Source organism: Pan paniscus, chromosome 19 (assembly GCF_029289425.2).
Source record: "Pan paniscus chromosome 19, NHGRI_mPanPan1-v2.0_pri, whole genome shotgun sequence".
Lineage (NCBI taxonomy): Eukaryota > Metazoa > Chordata > Mammalia > Primates > Hominidae > Pan > Pan paniscus.
The window spans coordinates 11,697,241-11,718,098 of record NC_073268.2 but is presented as its reverse complement, the minus strand read 5'-3'; the positions used below and the strand labels follow the sequence as shown (position 1 = coordinate 11,718,098).

At 43.6% G+C, this 20,858-nt stretch overlaps 1 protein-coding gene across 5 annotated transcripts in view; it reads left to right on the top strand.

The window, feature by feature from the left end:
* The window catches only part of ZZEF1 (zinc finger ZZ-type and EF-hand domain containing 1), a 137,764-nt gene that overhangs the window by 40,901 nt on the left and 76,005 nt on the right, over positions 1-20,858 (top strand). For 4 of the 5 annotated variants that reach the window (XM_024926259.4, XM_063598864.1, XM_063598865.1 and 1 more), the window contains 9 exons: positions 5,515-5,606; positions 6,235-6,383; positions 11,408-11,519; positions 12,545-12,760; positions 13,904-14,004; positions 14,788-14,957; positions 15,580-15,713; positions 18,870-18,940; positions 19,887-20,001. In XM_024926259.4, the coding sequence (XP_024782027.4) occupies positions 5,515-5,606; positions 6,235-6,383; positions 11,408-11,519; positions 12,545-12,760; positions 13,904-14,004; positions 14,788-14,957; positions 15,580-15,713; positions 18,870-18,940; positions 19,887-20,001 (1,160 nt within the window). The remainder of the gene's footprint in view (positions 1-5,514; positions 5,607-6,234; positions 6,384-11,407; positions 11,520-12,544; positions 12,761-13,903; positions 14,005-14,787; positions 14,958-15,579; positions 15,714-18,869; positions 18,941-19,886; positions 20,002-20,858) is intronic. The other variant, XM_063598863.1, reaches the window with a different exon arrangement.

Sequence of the window (20,858 nt, the reverse complement as noted above, 5' to 3'; positions counted from 1 at the left end):
CTTCAATTTTAGGTTGTTTCTCAGTTGGCAGTGGTTGCTGAGCAATTTGTGTGGTGTAGTTGTAATCTGCCTAGGTGTCAATGACTATAACAACTCAGAAGTATTTGAGAGCCTGAAGTTTTGAAAAGCAAGGATTCTTTCTCTTGGAATATAAAAAGTTACTATTTTTTTTAATCGTTTTTTCAGTTCCAATTGTCTTTCTATTGTGTTATCTTCAGGTGGTAGGAAACTCAGCAGATTAGTAGCACTTTACTACTGACTGAAAACATAGTTTAAGAAGGGTATTTCCAGGCCAGGTGCAGTGGCTCACACCTGTAATCCCAGCGCTTTGGGAGGCCGAGGTGGGAGGATCACTTGAGGCCAGGAGTTCAAGACAAGCCTGGCCAACATGGTGAAACCCCATCCCTAATAAAAAAACTACAAAAATTAGCTGTTGTGGTGGCAGGGCACCTGTAATTCCAGCTACTTGGGAGGCTGAGGCATGAGAATCACTTGAACCCGGGAGGTTGAGGTTGCAGTGAACTGAGATCCCGCCACTGCCTTCCAGCCTGGGTGACAGAGCGAGACTCTGTTTCAAAAAAACAAAACAAAACAAAGAAGGGTATTTCCAGATATAGCTGATGTAGTATTTGCGTGTCTAGAGGAAGCCTCACTCTTTTCCTAGTGTCAACATAATAATTGCTGATGTGCTTTTCAACTTTGCTGGAGGCTCTTTCCTTATCTCGTGATAAGGTGTTTGTGAGTCTCTCTCTCATTCGTCTTGTTGGCCGCCTTGTTATTGTCCTCTGTGTCCCTTTTTTCCTCACTGGACTGATTTGAATCTTGCTAATTCACTAGAGGAAGTGGAATGTTCCAGCAGTGATCAGACATTGAAAGGGACTAGCCTTGCTGCTTTGCGTCTGGTTCTCCTCGGCTTTCCTCTCAGCAATGAGTCCTCGTATGTTCTCAGTGGTTGCCTCTTCTCTGTCCTGTTTCCCGTATTCATTCTCAGCACTCATGGAGTCCAGACCCTAGGAGAACATGCTTTTCCCAGCTGCACCTCCTCTCCTCAGTGCTCCTCTTCAGCAGTAGATGCTTAAACCAGATTGTTTCCCTGTGGTTTTCCCTGAGCAGCTCAGCCCGTGCAGAAACGTTTTTCTGTACCACATCCATCTCCAGCCACACTGAAGGCCATGGCCGGCTGTGAGGCTCCTGCCATCCAAAGTGGGTGGGGCTGGGAGGGGGTGGTGTTAGCTCCTTGTCCCTTTCCCTTCCCCTCACCCAAGAAAGCCAAGACCACCCTGCCAAAGGCCCTCTGCATTTTTCCTTGACTTGCTGAAGATTTGGAATTTTTGTTCCTGGAGCATGTGAGGAAGTGGATTTTTTATTTCTTTATTTTTATATTTTTTTGAGACGAAGTCTCACTCAGTTATCGCCCAGGCTGGAGTGCAGTGGTATGATCTTGGCTCACTGCAACCTCCTCCTTCCGGGTTCAAGCCATTCTTCTGCCTCAGCCTTCCGAGTATCTGAGACTACAGGTGCCCGCCACCACGCCCGGCTAATTTCTTGTATTTTTAGTAGAGACGGGGTTTCACCATGTTAGCCAGGATGGTCTCGATCTCCTGACCTCGTGAGCCACCATGCCCAGCTGGATGTGGATTTTTAACATTGTTCACGGGCATTTCTCCTGGTAATAGATTTTGCCAGCTCTTGTGCCTGGTCTGATTTGAATATTTTGTTATTTTCCCTGTGTCTTTTACCTACCCAGTTCTCCTTCCTGCTTTTTCCCCTCCTTAGATTGAGTGGATTTAAAAAATCTAGCTGTAGTTTGTGGACTTGTTATTTTTGCCATGTGCCTGAGAAACACAAGGGTGGGATGTGAATGGGTGTGGGGAGCACTGGGTTCCTCCTGCTCACTCCCTCCAGCCATCACTATCTATTGCTTGTAACTAGGGTTGATGTCGGTCTCTCTTGCTGCACTGCAAAAAGTAACCCTTAAGGGACAGACAAGAGGAAAGTACTCATGGCCAGAGCTGTTGGGTTTGGGGGTGATTTTTTCTTCCCCTTATCAGAGTAAAAGCTCTTCTCATGGGTACACGTCTGATTCTCCAACAGTGGGGAAGTACCACTTTTGGACAAGTGCCACTGCAGGGCCCACAGAATGCCCAGAGAACTCAAACGCTGATACTTCAGGGGGCTAACGTTCCTGGCAGTCACCACTGTCACTTGGTCTGGTATTTTAAAGGAATACTGGGTGCTCCTGATAGGAACAGAAGTGGTAGATTTATTAAATCCTTTAAATCTGATTGGTTATTTTTTTTTCCCTGTTATCTAAAAAGAATAAATTGGCAAGTGGAGGGCAGGGTGTCAAAACTTATAGATTTAAAATATCACAGTTCAGCTGGGTGCAGTGGCTCACACCTGTAATCCCAGCAATTTGGGAGGCCGAAGCAGGCGGATCACCTGAGGTCAGGAGTTCGAGACCAGCCTGGCCAACATGGTGAAACCCCATCTCTACTAACAGTACAAAAATTAGCCAGGCATGGTGGCAGGCACTTGTAGTCCCAGCTACTTGGGAGGCTGAGGCAGGAGAATTGCTTGAACCCGGGAGGCGGAGGTTGCAGTGAGCTGAGATTGCACCATTGCACTCCCACCTGGGTGACAAGAGCAAAACTCTGTCTCAAAAAAAAAAAAAAAAAAATCACAGTCAAACCTGTGAGCTAGGCTGGACACAGTGGCTCATGCCTGTAACCCCGACACTTTGGGAGGCAGAGGTGGGAGGATTTCCTGAGGCCAACAGTTTGAGACCAGCCTGGGTAACATAGTGAGATCCAGTCACTACAAAAAATGAAATAAAAAATTAGCTGGGCATGGTGGTGTTTGCCTGTGGGCCTACTTAGGCTGAGGCAGGAGGATTGTTTGAGCCCAGGAGTGTAAGGCCGCAGTGAGTTATGATTGTACCACTGCACTCCAGCCTGGGCAACAGAGCGAGACCCTGTGTCTAAAAAACAAAAGAGAAAAATGAAAAAAACCACGTGAGCTGATTTCTTACCAAGAAAAGGAAGCACAGAAGTTTTATTTTTTTTTTAAGGTTTTGTTTTTGTTTTGCCTTTCTGAAAAAATGTCATTGCATATTTGGTGGCAGTGTTATTTTAAAAGAGTCTATCTGATTCTGTTGACTTAAATTACTGCTTCTGCTACTACATTGAGACTAACTAAAATTGCTGATTTATCACTTAACTTTTAGACAATAGTTTAGCCTTTACATAGATTTCTTTTAAATAGAGACATCCAGGGCTCTGGGAAAAGGTGAGAGTTCAATAATTGGGATAGTTTTTAGTATTACTGTTAGTGGAGTTGTGTGAATTGTTGGTAGTATGGATTCTTAAAATTGCCTATAGAATTGCTCTTTCATAGAACTAGATCATAGAGCTTCTGTGTGAATTAGAGAAGGTTCCTTTGGATTTAATTTTCTTAGTTTTGGTGACTCATTTTGCACATTGTCTTTATAAATGTTTGTTGGCTTGAACTCCATGTAATGAAACAGGAAGCATGAAATTGGTTTTACTCTTGTCATTTTGATAGGCAGAATTGTTAAGAAAATTCAGAGTCCCAGAAAAAAAAGCTTATTTATTGCTGAGTTATATCATTTAGAGACGTTTGAAAGAGAAAGGCGACCTTGGGTCTAGCAGAAGACTTTTTCATGAGTTGTTAAAGGATAATTACCAACAATCAAAAAAGGAAAATAGTGACTGTCATACAAATATAAGTGAACACATTCATACTTTTAATTTATTTACTTTAATTTATTTATTCATTCATTCATTCATTTGAGACAGGGTCTCACTCTACTGCCCAGACTGGAGTGAAGTGTTGTGATGATAGCTCACTGCAACCTCCACCTCCCAGGCTCAAGCGATCCTCCCACCCTGGCCTCCCAAGTAGCTAGGATTGCAGGTGTGCACCACCATGCCCAGCTGATTTTTTTTTTTTTTTTTGAGTTGGAGTCTCACTCTGTCACCCAGGCTGGCTGGAGTGCAATGGTGAGATCTCAGCTTACTGCATCCTCCGCCTCCCGGGTTCAAGCGATTCTCCTGTCTCATCCTCCTAAGTAGCTGGGATTACAGGTGTGTGCCACCACGCCCAGCGAATTTTGTGTTTTTGGTAAAGATGGGGTTTTCACCATGTTGGCCAGGCTGGTCTCGAACTCCTGACCTTAAGTGAACTGCCTGCCTCAGCCTCCCAAAGTGCTGGGATTATAGGTGTGAGCCACCACACCCACCTTGATTTTTGCTTTTTTTTTTTTTTTTTTTGGTAGTAATGGGGTCTCACTATGCTGCCCAGGCTGGTTTTGAGGCTCAAGTGATCCACTGGCCTCAGCCTCCCAAAGTGCTGGGATTACAGGCATGAGCTACTGTGCCTGGCCCAGACTTTTTATTTAGCTCATTAATTAATGAGGGAACCAGTAAGATGTTACAAACAGTTCTAAGGAGAATTCATAAAATACATGTAGACTAACAAGAATGCTAAAATTAATTTACAAATAGATAGAATATTGGTCAGTATCCATAAGGAATAATCAGCAACATTTCCACAGAACACAGTGTTTAGTTCTGTGGACAAGAATCATGTGCATCACTACCAGTGTTCTACAACTTACAGAATTGTAAAATAGCTTGGAGACCATAAAAGGCAGAGACGACCGAAAGGGTATGTTGGCTAGGACACCCAGTGATTCTTTTTTTTTTTTTTTTTTTTTTTCCATTTCAAAGCCTTTCATAAACTTTCCTGACAAAGTGTTGTAGAAGCTAACTAATCCCTTTCTCAGCCACTAAGCCAGTAGGCTTTATCAGCCCAGGCAGCCATCAACCATGGTTGTAGGTGTGGCTCAGGAAGATGATTGATTGTCCAGTCTTTTGTCGCTTTGGCTTAAATGTTTTATAAACATTTCTTTTCTTTTTCTTTTTCTTTTTCTTTTTTTTTTGAGACGGAGTTTCACTCTGTTGCCCAGGCTGGAGTGCAGTGGCACAATCTCCAAGCTCCGCCTCCCGGGTTCACGCCATTCTCCTGTCTCAGCCTCCCGAGTAGGTGGGACTACAGGCGCCCGCCACCACACCTGGATAATTTTTTGTATTTTTAGTAGAGACGGGGTTTCACCGTGTTAGCCAGGATGGTCTCCATCTCCTGATCTCGTAATCCACCCGCCTCGGCCTCCCAAAGTGCTGGGATTACAGACGTGAGCCACCGTGCCTGGCCTAAACATTTATTTTCTTATTGTTACCTCAGAGCAGGGCTGCCTGTGAGGTGGAGGGGATTGTGCCCTGGGAAAGTTGAACCTGGTCAGTTCTCTGCTTACTTGGGGCTTTATCATCGGGGTTGCCTCTGTCCAAAGAGGACATTTTTCTCTAATTTTCATGAAGATATCAGACCAATTACCCCCCATGACTCAAAGGATATGGTTTGTTTTTGTTGATCTTAGTTCTTAGGGCTATAAAAATGGGTTAGTTCCCTAACTTGAGTTTTTCCTTTTTTCAGGTTTTCTTACGGAGACTGGAAAAACCAGAGCCAGCACTATTTTTTCTACCGGAACTGAATCTGCCTTCCAAGTTACACAGATAAGAATTATGGTAATTTTCGTGCTACCTTCTTTAAGCGATGTTACTACTTTTGTTTTTAATTTTTATGGGTACATAGTAGGTATATATATTTGTGGGGTACATGAGGTGTTTTGTTACAGGCATGCAATGTGAAATAATCATACGGAGGATGAGGATGAGCTATTCATCCCCTCAGGCATTTAGTCTTTGTGTTAGAAACAATCCATTACACTGTTGTAGTTACTTTTCCGTGTACAATTAGGTTATTATTGAATATAACCTTTTATTACATTTCAGAAGTCCACGTCATTGGTGTTTTGGTTTTTTTTTTTAAGTCAGACCTATGGCTGACCATGTCATTGGTTATTCATCGAACATTTAATGATGATTTACTCCGTGTCAGGCCTGTAGCAGAGGGCAGGGACACAAAGATGGATAGACTGTAAAGTCTTTGAAATGGTGAGAATATAAGGATTGAGAAAGTTAAGGAACATTTCTTGGGAAACAGCTTTCTTATTTTTTCAGGGCTTAATATATTTGAAATATTGTTCATTGGTCTCGTTTTGTTTTAACCTGTTTGAATTTAACCATGCTGGAAACAAAACGACCACAGAACTTTTGCCCCTTTGTTAGACTTCATCCTAATCTCTGTTTCCAGGTTCGACGTGGTGGCATTGGTGCCCAGTGTGGGTTGGTGTTTGCCTATAACTCATCTTCAGATAAATTTTGTGCGGAAGAACACTTCAAAAGGTTTGAAAAATATGACAAATGGAAGCTTCAGGAGCTCAGGCAATTTGTAAAAAGCAGGTAAGAAGGTAAAAAATCTTTGTAGAACAAAGATCTACAGAACAAAAATCTTTGTAGTTAATAAGAATGTATTCATGCTTATTGGTGAACTGTGCTTGCTTGTCTTTATAGAAAAGGCGCCACTAATCCGTCTCAGTGGCCATAAGCCTTCATTGCTTTCTAGTAGCATATCTGAAGATGTGTATGTTAATTTGTTCATAGCATGTTACTCAGTCCCTTTTGTGGCCAGGGACACACATCTTCACAATGGCTGGGTAATGATCTATCTATGCCTGAATTGTGGACAGCCTGCAGTCTTTAGCCATTGCCCCAACCCCCCTTCTCCCATTCCTGCTTTTAACACAAATATTTATTAAGTACCTACTGTGTGCCAGGCCTGATGCTAGGTGCTGAAGATACCGTAATGAGGAAATTGGCACAGTTCTTGCTTTATATAGCTTACTGTTTAGCTCAGAAGACAGGTAAGAAAACTTGCAGTATCAACAGTGTTATGAATGTGCTGTAGGGGAGAAAGGGCGCTGTGGGGACACAGGGCAGAGCGGCCCTCCTGATCAGAGACATCTTTCTGGAGCAAGTGTTGTTATGCTGTTTATGAAGGATGAGTTGGAGTTGATCGGCCACTGGAAGGAGAATGTCCTAAGCAGAGAGGGCAGCTTCATGGGCCCAGAGGTGAAGCATGGCACATTGAAGGAACGGGCAGGTCCCGCATTGCTGAGGGATACTCGGAGGGAGGGTGATGAGAGATGCAGCTGGAGAGCTGGGAAAGGGCAGGGCATTCAGGGCTTTGTCTCTGTTTCTGTATCCTTAAAGCATCATGTGAGGGGAAGTGGCAGGGGAATGTGTTGAGGCATTTCCAGAAAAGCAGGGGGCTCAAATGCATGTTGTAGAAGCACTGCTCAGGATCATGTTGTGTGTAGTATGGACTGGAGGAGAGCAAGTCTGGAGGCAGCTGGGCTGGGAGGAGGTTGTCACTTATTGCCTAGGAAGCCAGTGGGTGACTCCTACTAGAGCAGCAGCAGCAGTGCAGAGATGTGGACCAAGAGACCACTAGGAGGGAGAAGCGACAGGACCTGGTGATTGACTGAATGTGGAGCAGGAGAGGGAAAAAAGCCTCATCGGCAGTGAATCCTGGCTTTTGGCTTGAGCAGGTGGGGAAATTGGTAGTGCCTTTCTTACTCTGGGGAAAAACAGGTTTGTGGGGAAGATGATGAGCTCAGATTTTGTTCTGTTGAATTTGAAGTTCTGAGAAACCTTTGAGGTGTTCGGTAGCCAATGGATAAACAGGTCAGGATCCAGGAAGAGAAGTTTGTGCTGAAGGTACAGATATGAGAGGCATTTAAACGATAATTTAAAATGTAGAAATAGGCCAAGTGTGGTGGCTCATGCATGTAATCCCAGCATTTTGGTAGGCCAAGGTAGGTGGATTTTGAGCCCAGGGGATTGAGACCAGCCTGAGCAACATAGTGAGACCCCCATCTCTAAAAAAAAAAAGAAAAACATAAAAATTAGCTGGGCATGGTATCACGCGCCTGTAGTCCCCAGCTACTTGGAAGACTGAGGCGGGAGGATCCCTTGAGCCCCGGAGGTTGAGGCTGCAGTGAACTATCTTCACGCCACTGCACTCCTGCCTGGGTGACAGAGTGAGATCCTGCCTCAAAAATAAATAAATAAATAAAATGTAGAAATGGAAGAGATCATTCTGCAAGAGTGTGTGAACTGGGAAGAGAAGAGAACTTAGGTCAACATGAGACACACCAGGCTTTAAGGGGCAACAAGGAAAACTCAGCCAGACAAGCAGCAGGAAAGCCAGGGCCTCATGAAAGAAAGCTGTGTCCCATGAAGCCAAGGGAAAATAATGTTTGAGGGAATGGGCGATGGTGTCAGATGTTACCCAGAAGTCAGAAGGTAAAGTCTAAAAGTGGATCTGTCGGATGTAGCCACTGGTGCCCCCTTGGAGAAGGTTACCTCCCCTATTGCTACTAGTGAGTTAAAATTCAAGAAGCTAAGACAAGAAAAAAAAAAAAAAAACTCAAGGAGCTGAAACCCTGAACTTGCCTGCATTATTTCATGGGTAGTGGATTGCTGGTGTTAATAGAAGCCTTTCAGTACCATCCACTGCAGTACTCCTTGAGCTTCAGTGTGCATACACATCAGCCAGGGAATTTGTGAAAATGCACATTCTGATTCAGGAGCTCTGGGTGGGGTCTGAGACTGATTTCTAACAGGCTCTCGGGAGATTCTGATGCTACCTGTCTGTGGACCATACTTGAAATCGTAAGGATCTAGAATAATTCGAATAATTCGCTCTTCTTGCTGCAATTCCTTTAGCAGCATTCCTGGCAAAGGTTCGGTCAGCCTCTCTACAATACCGTTGACGGAAAACTCACCACGTATCAGGCACTTCAGTAATCAGAATTTGTTCAGTTGAAATCCACATTTGTAATGTCTCTTCAGTGGTCTTCGTTTCCGCCCTCTAATGAACTTGAGCAAATGTCTTTCACTCCTAAAATCTCCCTTCCGTTACACGTGTATGCCTTTTTAAACACTGCTTTTCTTTTTAAGTAATAGCTAGAGATGACACTGGGTTTTAGGCAGCTATGTCCTACTCTTGGGACAAATTAAAATGGGTCATTTCCCCTAAACCTGCTGTTAAACAAGGTCTTTTACGTCTTATACAGGATGATTTTTTTTGAACCTAAATACAGGCCTATTCACCACTCCCTTAATGATTTTAGCTCCTGATTCCAGCCTGAATGACTCTTAAATCGTGATTTTGTTGGCCTACATATTCACCAGTCCCTCTCCAGTTTGGAAATCAAAATATTAATGTGCATGCATTTTCTTTTTGCCTTTTTTTTTTTTTTTGGTCATGTCCTCCTGGTCAGGCGTTCGTCAGTCAGCATGCTCCAGGGTCAGCAGTTGGTGCTGTGCCTACGTCAGAGGACTAGGATTCATCTGTCTTCCATCTTGCCTACTATGTAGTGCAGTGTAGGGAACAAGATTGCTTCTCTCTGTTCTCTGATACCCTTCCAGCTTTCTGTATCTCGAAGATTTCCTTGACAACTCCCAAAGAGTAGATTAAAAAATCTTTAAGCTTATGATATCGATGAAACTCATTGACATGGTTTTGGCTTAAGAGAATACCGTTTCCCATTAGGGTTAACTGTGTCATGAAAGGTTTATGCCAAGAAAGACTTATGTTAAGAAGGGACATTTTGCCGGGCACAGTGGCTCACACCTGTAATCCTAGCGCACTTTGGAAGGCTGAGGCGGGTGGATCACTTGAGGTCAGGACTTGAGGTCAGAAACCAGCCTGGCCAAGATGGTGAAACCCCATCTATACTAAAAATACAAAAAAATTAGCCAGGTGTGGTGGCAGGCACCTGTAATCCCAGCTGCTTGGGAAGCTGAAGCAGGAGAATCTTTTGAACCTGGGAGGTGGAGGTTGCAGTGAGCCAAGATTGTGCCACTGCATTGCAGCCTGGGTGACAGAGCAAGACTCCATCTCAAAAAAAAAAAAAAAAAGGGACATGTTTTCTCTCTGTTACAGAACCTACTCGGGATTGTCTTCTTGCCATAATTCCCTCTTTTTGGTAGTTTTACCCATATAAAATACTAATGTGTCGCCAGCTTGGTGGCTATATCACAGACTGAATAGTGTAAAGTTTTAGGAATGTTACTTGAAAAAACTGCTCTTTTTCTCCTTCTTATTTATTTATATTATTATTATTATTATTATTATTATTATTATTATTATTTTGAGGTGGAGTTTCGCTCTTGTTGCCCAGGCTGGAGTGCAGTGGCACGATCTTGGCTCACCGCAACCTCCGCCTCCTGGGTTCAAGCGATTCCCCTGCCTGAGCCTCCCGAGTAGCTGGGATTACAGGCATGCACCACCACGCCTGGCTAATTTTGTATTTTTAGTAGAGACAGAGTTTCTTAATGTTGGTCAGGCTGGTCTCGAATTCCTGACCTCAGGTGCTCTGCCTGCCTCAGCCTCCCAAAGTGCTGGGATTACAGGTGTGAGACACCATGCCCGGCCTTATTTTTATATTTTTTTGAGATGGAGCCTTGCTCTGTCACCCAGGCTGGAGTGCAATGGCGTGATCTCAGTTCACTGCAACCTCCACCTCTTGGGTTCAAGTGATTCCCCTGCCTCAGCCTCCTGAGTAGCTGAGATTACAGGTGTGCACCACCACGCCTGGCTAATTTTTTGTATGTTTAGTAGAGACAGGGTTCACCATGTTTACCAGGCTGGTCTCAAACTCCTGACCTCAAGTGATCCATCCGCCTCAACCTCCTAAAGTGCTTATAGGTGTGAGCCATCGTGCCCAGCACATCTTAGTTACTTAATTCCTGAAAAGGGAGTAGCATTTAAGTGTTCAGCTTTTAAAAAGAAGTGGCATACATTCTCTTAAAAAGAAGAGAAGACATCTCTTCAGCCTCAAGGCTGGAATGTGTTTCTGAAAGAACTTCTTAAGAAACAGACAAGAATACTGAGGCCTACGAAGGCTGGGGTTTTTGTTTTTTTGGACCTCCAGGATCTGAAAGCCCTCAGATGTTTACCCATCAGCTATTGCAAGTGGCCCAAACCTCAGGTTGGTCATAAACATGTTAGCCAGACCTAGGGAAAGAAAACCAAGCCTGCCTCTTTTCTGGCACCTTCCAGAAGCACATGCCAGCTGTTGCATTGGACCTTATTCCTGAGTCATCCACAATGCCCGACTTTCTGTCTCATTCTTCAGATGAGCCAATTAGAGAAGCAAACTTTCTCCTTAGTTCCCAGATTATATTTGGGGCTGATGTAGTTCCCAGTTCATAGAGAAGGAGACTGAGCAATGGAAAGGCAATACTACCAACTGTCTCATGTGCTCACAGGGTACCAGGTACCATAGTCAGCTCTCGATTGTTCACTGACAGGCTACAGATACAAGTTACATGCCACTTAGATGATACCTTATTTGTTAGACCCTTGAGAAGTTTCAAAATAAGAAAATGTTTTGTGAATACTCTTGTCTTTACAGGATTGGTTGCTCATCTGATGACCTTGGAGAGGATGATCCTATTGGCTGGTTTGAACTGGAAGAAGAATGGGATGAAGCAGATGTGAAGCTGCAACAGTGCAGAGTTGCCAAAGTAAGCATTAGTGAGTCGTTTGCCCACTCCCCTCCTTTTATTCTGTGTTTTTTGAGTAGTGATTGTGTATCAGCCCTGTGCCAATGCTACAACCCCAGAGGCGAATCTACCTTCAGGGAGTTCATACTCTGTGGGAGAGACAGATGTGTAAGACAGTGTGATACGAGCTATGATAAAAGGAGAGACAGAGAGCTGTTGGCAACCAGGGGAAAAATATTTAACTCGAAAGCTTCTCAGGAAAGGTGGTGTGATGCCAAATGTTGAAGATTAAGTTATCATCTTTAGCCAGGCTACAATGTGTGGAGGAGGGCATCTCAGGCTGAGAGAATAGTGAGAACACAGACATCAACTCAAGAGAGATGTGTTTCCATAGAAAGGACCAATCATTATTTGGCTGCTTAATTTTTTGCTAAACCTTGGATGTAAATCTCAGGCTTAAATAAGTAATTAGGAACTCTCTTAAGGGCACGTAATAGTAGGTGCTCGGTAAATATTTACGCAGTTGAGTAGTGTATTCTGAAAGGCCCTTAACAAAGAGCTCTCACCATAAGAAGCAGGTAGTTTGCATGAAAGTTGGGTTTGGAAAATGGCCCTAGATTTGAGTAGACAGGACTGTTTTCCTGGGTTTCTAGCTTAGGGGTTGCATATATCACTTGGGGGCTTTGAGGTGGAGGGCATTGACTGTTTTCGTCTTATATCTGATTTCTGTTTCAAAATGACTGCCACAGAGCAAATGTACTTTTCTTCATCCTCTATTCCGGTTTTTGCCTCCAAGAGGGAGTAATGATGCAATTTTCCTTACTGTAATCTACCCAAACCTGACTTTATTCAACATTTGTATTGTCTTTTTTTTCTCTGTACTGTAAATGCTGGACTTATATTTTGTGTCCCTAGTGCTGAGCATAATGTTTCCTAATAAATTACGAAAATCATAGGAAGACCTTCCCGGAAAGGCCTTTTTCCGTCTTTCATCAATATTCAGGGATTCTGAGTTCTTCTATTGAAATCTCTCTTGTCCTGTCCAGTATTTGATGGTGAAGTTCCTCTGCACCCGTCAGGAGTCAGCAGAGCGCTTGGGAGTGCAAGGCTTGACCATCAGTGGGTACCTCCGGCCTGCAAGAGCAGAAGCAGAACAGAGCGTCACCTGTGCGCACTGCAGAAAGGACACAGAGGAGAGTGTCTGTGGGGCCACGCTGCTCCTCAGGACCCTTCAGTTTATCCAGCAGCTCGCCCATGACCTGGTAGGGCTTCCTCAGTTGTTAGACGGCATTCCTTTAGGAAAAGTGAATGACAGTATTCAGAGAAATGAACACCAACTGATAAAACCTGCCCCTGCGGAAGCCAATAGGATGGGCATTGTACTGCTGCAGGGACATGAAAAGCTGAGGAAAGTGAGCTGTTGGGCATTCATGGCATGAGTCAGGGAAGTGGCCTGTGAGTCAGTGAGTGGCCTGTGGCCATCATTGTGGCTTCTCCCGGAGTAGACCTACAGACACATCTTCAAGAGCCCTGGCCGTGGCTGCCATGGGGAAACAAACAGAACAGAGTTCATGGGATTTGCATCTTCTTTAAGTCCTAGAAGAATTATAACTGAGGTCTAGGTGAATTTTCATTATTTACTGAAAATACAAAAATAATGGCAGGATTTCGAATCAAAAATGATTTTTTGATTTCTAACTTTTTTGATACTGACTCTTACAGTCAGTGATATAACACAGTGACAACTCACTCAAAGGAAGATTCTTACAGCCATCACCATAGCCTCGGGAGTTCAGTGGGTGGAGCCCTCGCATGTGTAGTGTATAGCAGTGTCCACTCTTAATCCCCATTCTGCTTCAGGGCACATTCAGAGGCTGGTGACTCAGTTCATATAAGGTTTGTTTGGTCTTCGTTATTCAGACCTCCTATCACAGTAGAAAAGAGCAAATAAGAAGGAGAAGCCTGGAAATAACAGGCATGCTTACGGAAGGATTGATACCTTTCAGTCCATGCACGGGGAAGTCGTCAGTATATTGTTGTACAGTCCTGGACAGTGATCATCCAGGAAAGACTGGCTTATGTGCTGGGTTAGGAAGTCAGGAGCGTTCATGGATGTGTGTGTGCGTGCGTGTGTGTGTGTGTGTGTGTGTGTTGTGTGTATATATCTATATACACTTACATACATACATAGGTACATATAACACACACATATATTTTAGAAAGTTTCAAACCAAAAATAGTTGTTGGCAAGCCTTTTTGTAGTTAAGAGTAAGCATCAGTAATATGAAAGTCTCACTCATGTAGAGCCACCTCATCCCTTTACAATTAGAAGTAAATGAGGCATTACAGTATTTCTCTAAATGCATTTTTCAGTTTTATTTATTCTGATCTTTATAATTTTTTAGGTGCAGCAGAAGGAAAGTGGCTTAAAATATAAATCTTTTCTGGACTTCGCGGGTCTTGATTTGCAGATCTTCTGGAATTTTTACAGTAAATTAAAGCAAAAGTAGGTCAGAATTTGTTATAAGGTGATAATCACATAAACTGAAAACAATGAGTTTTACTATTCTAAGTGGATTTTTTTCCTAATTTTTTTTTTACTTCCTACCAGTGTTTATGGTTCGATTTAAAATATATGGTTATTATTGAAAATCACACCTCAGATTTCTATAAAATATTTAGGCAGTAGTAAGCAGGTCAAGCATTACAGTACTGTCCTCATTTTACAGATGAAAAAGTAGGATCAGAAATGAACTTCCTGCCTGGGCGCGGTGGCTCACGCCTGTAATCCCAGCACTTTGGGAGGCTGAGGCGGGTGGATCACAAGGTCAGGAGTTCGAGACCAGCCTGGCCAATATGGTGAAACCCCGTCTCTACTAAAAATACAAAAATTAGCTGGGTGTGGTGGTGGGCACCTGTAATCCCAGCTACTTGGGAGGCTGAGGCGGAAGAATTGCTTGAACCTGGAAGGCTGAGATGCAGTGAGCTGAGATCACACCACTGCACTCCAGCCTGGGAGACAGAGTGAGACTCGGTCTCAAAACAACAACAACAACAAAAAGAAATGAACTTCCTTCCCCACAGTGGGCAGAGTCAGATGGGATCTGTTTCCAGACATTTAGTACAGTGTTCTTTCTGGTCCACCCTTCTTCCTCTCAGTTGGCATCAGTTGGCATTATTTTCATCGAGCCTGATGCCTAGAGGAAAGTCCTTTGTAGACAGCTATATGGCTTTGGAGAGTACATGCAACTTGCCCTTTTGCTCTCTGATGTTTTTTGTCTTTCTGTAGCCCGAGGGAAGAATGCGTCTCTGCCCAAACCCTGCTTCTGCAGCTCCTCCAGAGCTGCTTCTCTGTGCTGCAGGGAGATGTACTGGCTGCTTCTGAGGAGGAAAAGGCTCCAATCCAAAGCCCTAAAGGAGTAGAGGCTGCCAAGGAGCTGTACACACACTTGTGTGATGGTAGGGATTTGGGTTTTCTCTTTAATACAACCCTGTGTAGGTAGCCTGAAGGGCCTCTTGCTATAGAGAAGAGGGCTGTCCTACGATGATGTGAGCCAGAAAGGGATTGCCGCTGTGGGAATCCCCCAGAAAGGGATTGCCACTGTGGGAAATGAGTGTTTCCTCTGATGCTCTTTTGAGTTACTAGTTTGAGTTCAGGATTTATTCCTTCCTCAGCTGACTTCTCTTCCTGCTGGTTTCAGATCTATAGCTGTGTTATGCTGAGAGTTATTACTGTCATACTGTTGAGCCTTAACTTCAACTAAGTCACTGAGATGAGGCTGATAGATTGAGGGGGAGTGAAACACGTGGGCTTCTGAAGTTTTATTTAAGGCTTTGCCAAGTTGTGTCTCAAAAGGACAGGGAAGTAATGACGTAAAAACTGATACATACGGTCTTTGTTTTAGTTAAATGAAAGCAAATAAAAAATAACTTTTTATACTGCCTGGCCTGTACAGAAATACTTCTTCACTCTGGTATTAAGTACAAAATGGAGAGTAGTGAATTTATAGGCTAGTTATAGCAGATGTATAAGCGAATAGATGGAATATATGAAAGCTGATGCCATTGTTCATTTTATCAGTGGTGGACAAGGTGGATGGAGACTCTGTGCCCATGGAGATACTAAAACAAGAAGTCAGGAATACCCTTCTCAATGGGGCTGCCATCTTCTTTCCTAATCGACAGACCCGACGGAACCATCTCTTCACCATGATGGTAATTATTACTAAAAGTCTGGATTCAATGTCTGAAGTCTGTGAGGATGAAATTTGCTAGGCTTTGTTATCTCTGAATATATTGTCTGTTGCAACGTCCCAGATGTGTATTAATATTATATGCAGAGCTTTGTGTGGGACAGATATCTAAGGACATGGCACTCCACTCAGAGTGGGATGACACGTATTCCCAATCTGTGTTTGATGATCTGATGTCTCACAAAGTGACAGTGTAGTCTCCTTCATCTTTGTGACTTGCCTACAACCATCCTTTCTTTTCCACATTTTACCTTTGTATTATAGGCAAATTCAAAACAAATACCAAAGCTAACTAAATAGTATAGTGAATGCCCCTGTCCCCCAAATGTACCTGTCACCTAGCTTCAACAGTCATAAACTCACGCTAATCTTGTTTTACCTACAGTGTACCTCACCCCGCTTTCCTCCTTTCCCCACTGACCATTATTATTTCAAGGTAACTTCCTGACATTTGATTCATAAATATTTCAGTATATATCTGTAAAACTAATACCACCAAGTTTTTTTGTTTGTTTGTTTTTAGATAGGTTCTTGTTCTGTTGCCCAGGCTGGAGTGCAGTGGTGCAATCACAACTCACTGCATTCTCTATCTCCCAGGCTCAAGCAATCCTCCCACCTCAGCCTCCCAAGTAGCTGGGACTACTGGTGCATGCCACCACGCCTGGCTAATTTTTGTATTTTTTGTAGAGATGAGTTTTGCCATATTGCCCAGGCTGGTCTCGAAGCCCAAGGCTCAAGCGATTGGCCCACCTCAGCCTCCCAAAGTGCTGGGATTACAGGCGTGAGCCACTTGCCAGGCCAGTATCACCAAGTTTTATTCCTTAAATGGTTCTTGTCACTCTCCTAGACCACTTCTTCGTGTTCCTCAGACATTAGTAGTTGGGGTGAAAAATGCTTTTAGTATCTATAAGCACTGTGTTACCAAATGGAATATTCTATACAAAGATCCAGGTTTTTATTTCTGAAGGAAGTATTTCTGTATGAAAATATGATACATGAAAAAATGTAAAACAAAACAAAACTTTTTCTCTCTAGGCCATATCAAAAACACCTAGGTAGAGGAACTTCACAGGTTCCTGTTGTTACAATGATGGTAAAACACAGGGAAGTGTAAGTATACCAAGGGGGCAAATTAGAGAAATGTGTACAAGACAGGAAAATTATAGGCCACTCTTACTTATGAACATAGTTAGAAGAACCCTAATGAAATATTAATTAACCAGTGCAACAACATATAAACAAAATTATGGCCAAGTTGGATTTATGCTGGAAATCCAGTGACGGTTCAGCAGTAGAAAATATGTAAATGGAATCAGAGAGGAAAAAACAAATCACTAAATGCAGAAAATATTTTAATAAGATTAAATTCTGATGATTAAAACAATGAAACAATATGTTTTCATTAGCAAACTCAAAATAGAAAGAAACTCCTTTAATCTGGTAGAGGGCGTGTATCGAAAACCCACAATAAGCAATGTATTTGATGGATCACTAGAAGCATTCCTCTCAAAATGCGGAATAAGACAAGGATGCTTACTGTCGTTGCTTCTCTTTGATGTTGCATTGGAGGGCCTAGCTAGTGCTGTAGGGCAAGGGAAAGAAGTGTTAAAAATAATAGAATAAAACAAATATTTATTTGTTTTGATATGATTATAGATTACTTTTTATTGTCTGTGTAGTCAAGCAACTAATAATTTAAAAGAATTTGACAAAGGAAACTAGATACAGCATTTTAAAAAGGCGTTTCTAATGCAACAGCCAATGAGCAGACATAAGAAAAGTGGTCTGTGGGATGCACAAAGGCCTATAGAAATAAGGGAGGGAAGCCGGGCGTGGTGGCACATGCCTGTAGTCCCAGCTACTCGGGAGGTCGAAGCAGGAGAATTGCTTGAACCCGAGAGGCAGAGGTTGTGGTGAGCGGAGATCACGCCACTGCACTTCACCCTGGGCAACAGAGCGAGATTCCGTCTCAAAAAAAAAAAAAAGGAACAAAAGAAGCATAAAATGTGGTCCCTGATGACAAAGGGCAGCAGCAGCAGTCTAATTGGGGACACCTGCCACAAGGAAAAACTTATTCCATATGCAAGAGGAGAATCACGTTGAGGCTAAGTGATTGAGGAAGGTTTCAGAGAAGAGGAAGGATATTTGTTTGTGTAATTCCAGCTATATATAAAATTTGCATATCAGCTTGAGGAATCACTTCTCACATTGTGAGTTACATAACCTTTGACAGCATCAGCTGACCTGACCCACTGGACTGTGGGTGGGTCTCTATCCTACTTGTTTGGTGCAAGTATTTACCAGGTAGCTGAGCAAATGATTAATTTCCTAGCATGTGTCCTACACAGAAAATAGAAACAGGACGTATGACGTTTTGAATGACACTGGTGTCTTCTCATGCTGAGAAGTTAAATAGCACTGCCAACCTTCTGTATAGTGCTGAGCGATTCTCTCTCCATCAGGTGCCTCCTCAGTATCTTCGGATACCATACCCTTAAGAGCTGTGATTGCTCTTGAGATGGCATGTCCAATGGCAAAAAGTATATTATCAGCTGGGCGCGGTGGCTCACGCCTGTAATCCCAGCACTTTGGGAGGCAGAGGTGGGTGGATCACCTGAGGTCAGGAGTTCAAGAGCAGCCTGGCCAACATGGTGAAACCCCGTCTCTACTAAAAATACAAAAATTAGCCAGGCGTGGTAGTGGGCTCCTGTAATCCTAGATGCTTGGGAGGCTGAGGCAGGAGAATTGCTTGAACGCGGAAGGCAGAAGTTGTAGTGAGCTGAGGTCGCGCCATTGCACTCCAGCCCAGGCAACAAGAGCGAAATTCCGTCTCAAAAAAAAAGTATATCTCTTTTTGAGGTCATTTCCCTAAGCAGGAAACTTGAACCTTCTGTTGACTTTGGCAGTGAACCAAGTGCACCTACCACCTTGTATTTAGACGGTTGGTTCTGCTCTATCTTAGCACTTGAGCGGGTTTTAGTGGGGTGCTGTGAGGTAGTCTGCTGGCCTGGCATTCCTCATACTTGGGAACAGTGGGGTGGTGATGTTTCATTGCTGCTCTAGGTCTCTGGAATGTCATGGACTAGATTTTCTGAATATACAATTTCTGGTTTTCTAGAAGAATGTCACTGAGCAGGAGCACAAGCAGTCCCTGCAGCTCACTTTCCGTTCACTGTGCACGTATTTTAGGTAAGCTGATCGTTCTTTTTAATTGTCGGATAACTCAAATCTTTGCAAAGTTGTTTTCTTGAGCTTGCCCTTCCTTTCATGTGCCTTCGAAGTAGTACTTCCTTCCACTCAGTTAGAAAGCCGAGTTTCTGTGGGTGACCCAAATAGTGGTAAAATAATAATCTTGTTGACAGACCGATCCAGTTCCCATCCATTTTAAGACAATTTCAGATTGAGCCCATTGAGGGTCTTTTTGAACACTTCAGTTTCCAAGTAATGTTTAACAACAAAAACTGAAGCCAAAGGAATGTAGGGTCTTGTATTCGTGTCACGTTAAAACCAGCTACAGAAGCCCAGAATGATAGTTTGTAGAAGGAAGTGTGCTGGGAGGGGAGGGCTTCGAGATTTTTGCCTGTTTCAACTACCAGAGAAGCTAAATGGGCCTACAGGCTTCATTACTAGAGGTATTGACTCTTGAAGGAGGAAGGGAACTAATATCCTTAGCGACTGCCTGCAAGTCAGACTATACCTGGTATGGATGCCAGACTTAGAGGGCTGTCTGTTTAAAATGTGCTCAGAATCAAGTAGCAAGGATGCTGAAAGGGCCTGGGGCCGTCCTGTGAAGACATGTGAAGACACAAGGAACGTTTAGCCAGGACTTTGAAGCTAGCAGTCGTGAGATGAGGTGTATTTCATATTGGTGGCCAAGGTGATTTATTCATCAGCCTTCTACCTCAGGGTCTCATCCAGGACTGGAGGATTTGTGAGTCTGTGCTAATGGAAGCACATGTGGACAGACAGCGGCACAGCCCCAGCTGGGTCCACGGCCTGTATTCCTGACCCAAACTCCTCCCGTCCCATGGAAATGACACTGAAACCTTTCTGCGCTCTGTTTTGGAATCTTTTAAAATAGTATACAAATCTTTCTCCTGAAGCCAGGTGTCATGACTAATTTGTATCCTTTCAGTGACAAGGATCCAGGCGGCCTTCTTCTTTTACCTGAGAAGAACGACCTGGCCAAGATGAACATCAGTGAAGTCCTGGCGGTCATGGACACTCTCGTCTCTGTTGCTGCTCGAGAGGTATCCAGTGGCTGCCTCCCTGTTTTCTTTGTCTCATGCTTGTGGGGGCATGTGATGTGGCAGTCTCTTGTGCCCCCCTTTGCCTCTTTGCAGTATGAATGTACTTTGTTGTGGTTTTTTCTGTTGTTGTTGTTGTTGTTGTTTTGAGATAGGGTCTTGCTCTGTCACCCGGGCTGGGGTGCAGTGGCACAATCACAGCTCACTGCAGCTTCCCCATCCCAGGCCCAAGCAGTCCTCCCACCTCAGTCTCCCAAGTAGCTGGGACACAGGCACACGCCACCACGCCCAGCTAATTTTTAAATTATTTGTAGAGATGGAGTCTCTCTATGTTGCCCAGGCTGGTCTTGAACTCCTGGAATCAAGAAATCCTCCCACTTTGGCCTCCCAAAGTGTTGGGATTATAGGTGTGAGCCACTGTGCCTGGCATGAATGCACTTTGTTACTTGACCCTTACAAATGATCACAAAGGTTTCCCAGCCAGCCCTTGCAAACGAGTGAGGGCATGTTATGGTTCTTGGTAGTCAGCAAACGATAAAAACACAGAAGTGCTCGATAATACTTCCTGTGGAAAAAGAGGAATGGATTTATATCAAGTCCCCTTGTAGTGGTTGTCAGTGAGCCCAACACACAGATATGTGTTAGTGGTGTGAATTTTCAGGAAAACTACTTGGACTTTAAAAAAGAAATTCAGGACCGGTCACAGTGGCTCATGCCTGTAATCCCAGCACTTTGGGAGGCCAAGGCGGGCGGATCACCTGAGGTCGGGAGTTGAAGACCAGCCTGACTAACATGGAGAAATACAAAAATACAAAATTAGCTGAGCTAATTTAATTTTTAATTAAAAATTAGTTCCCTTT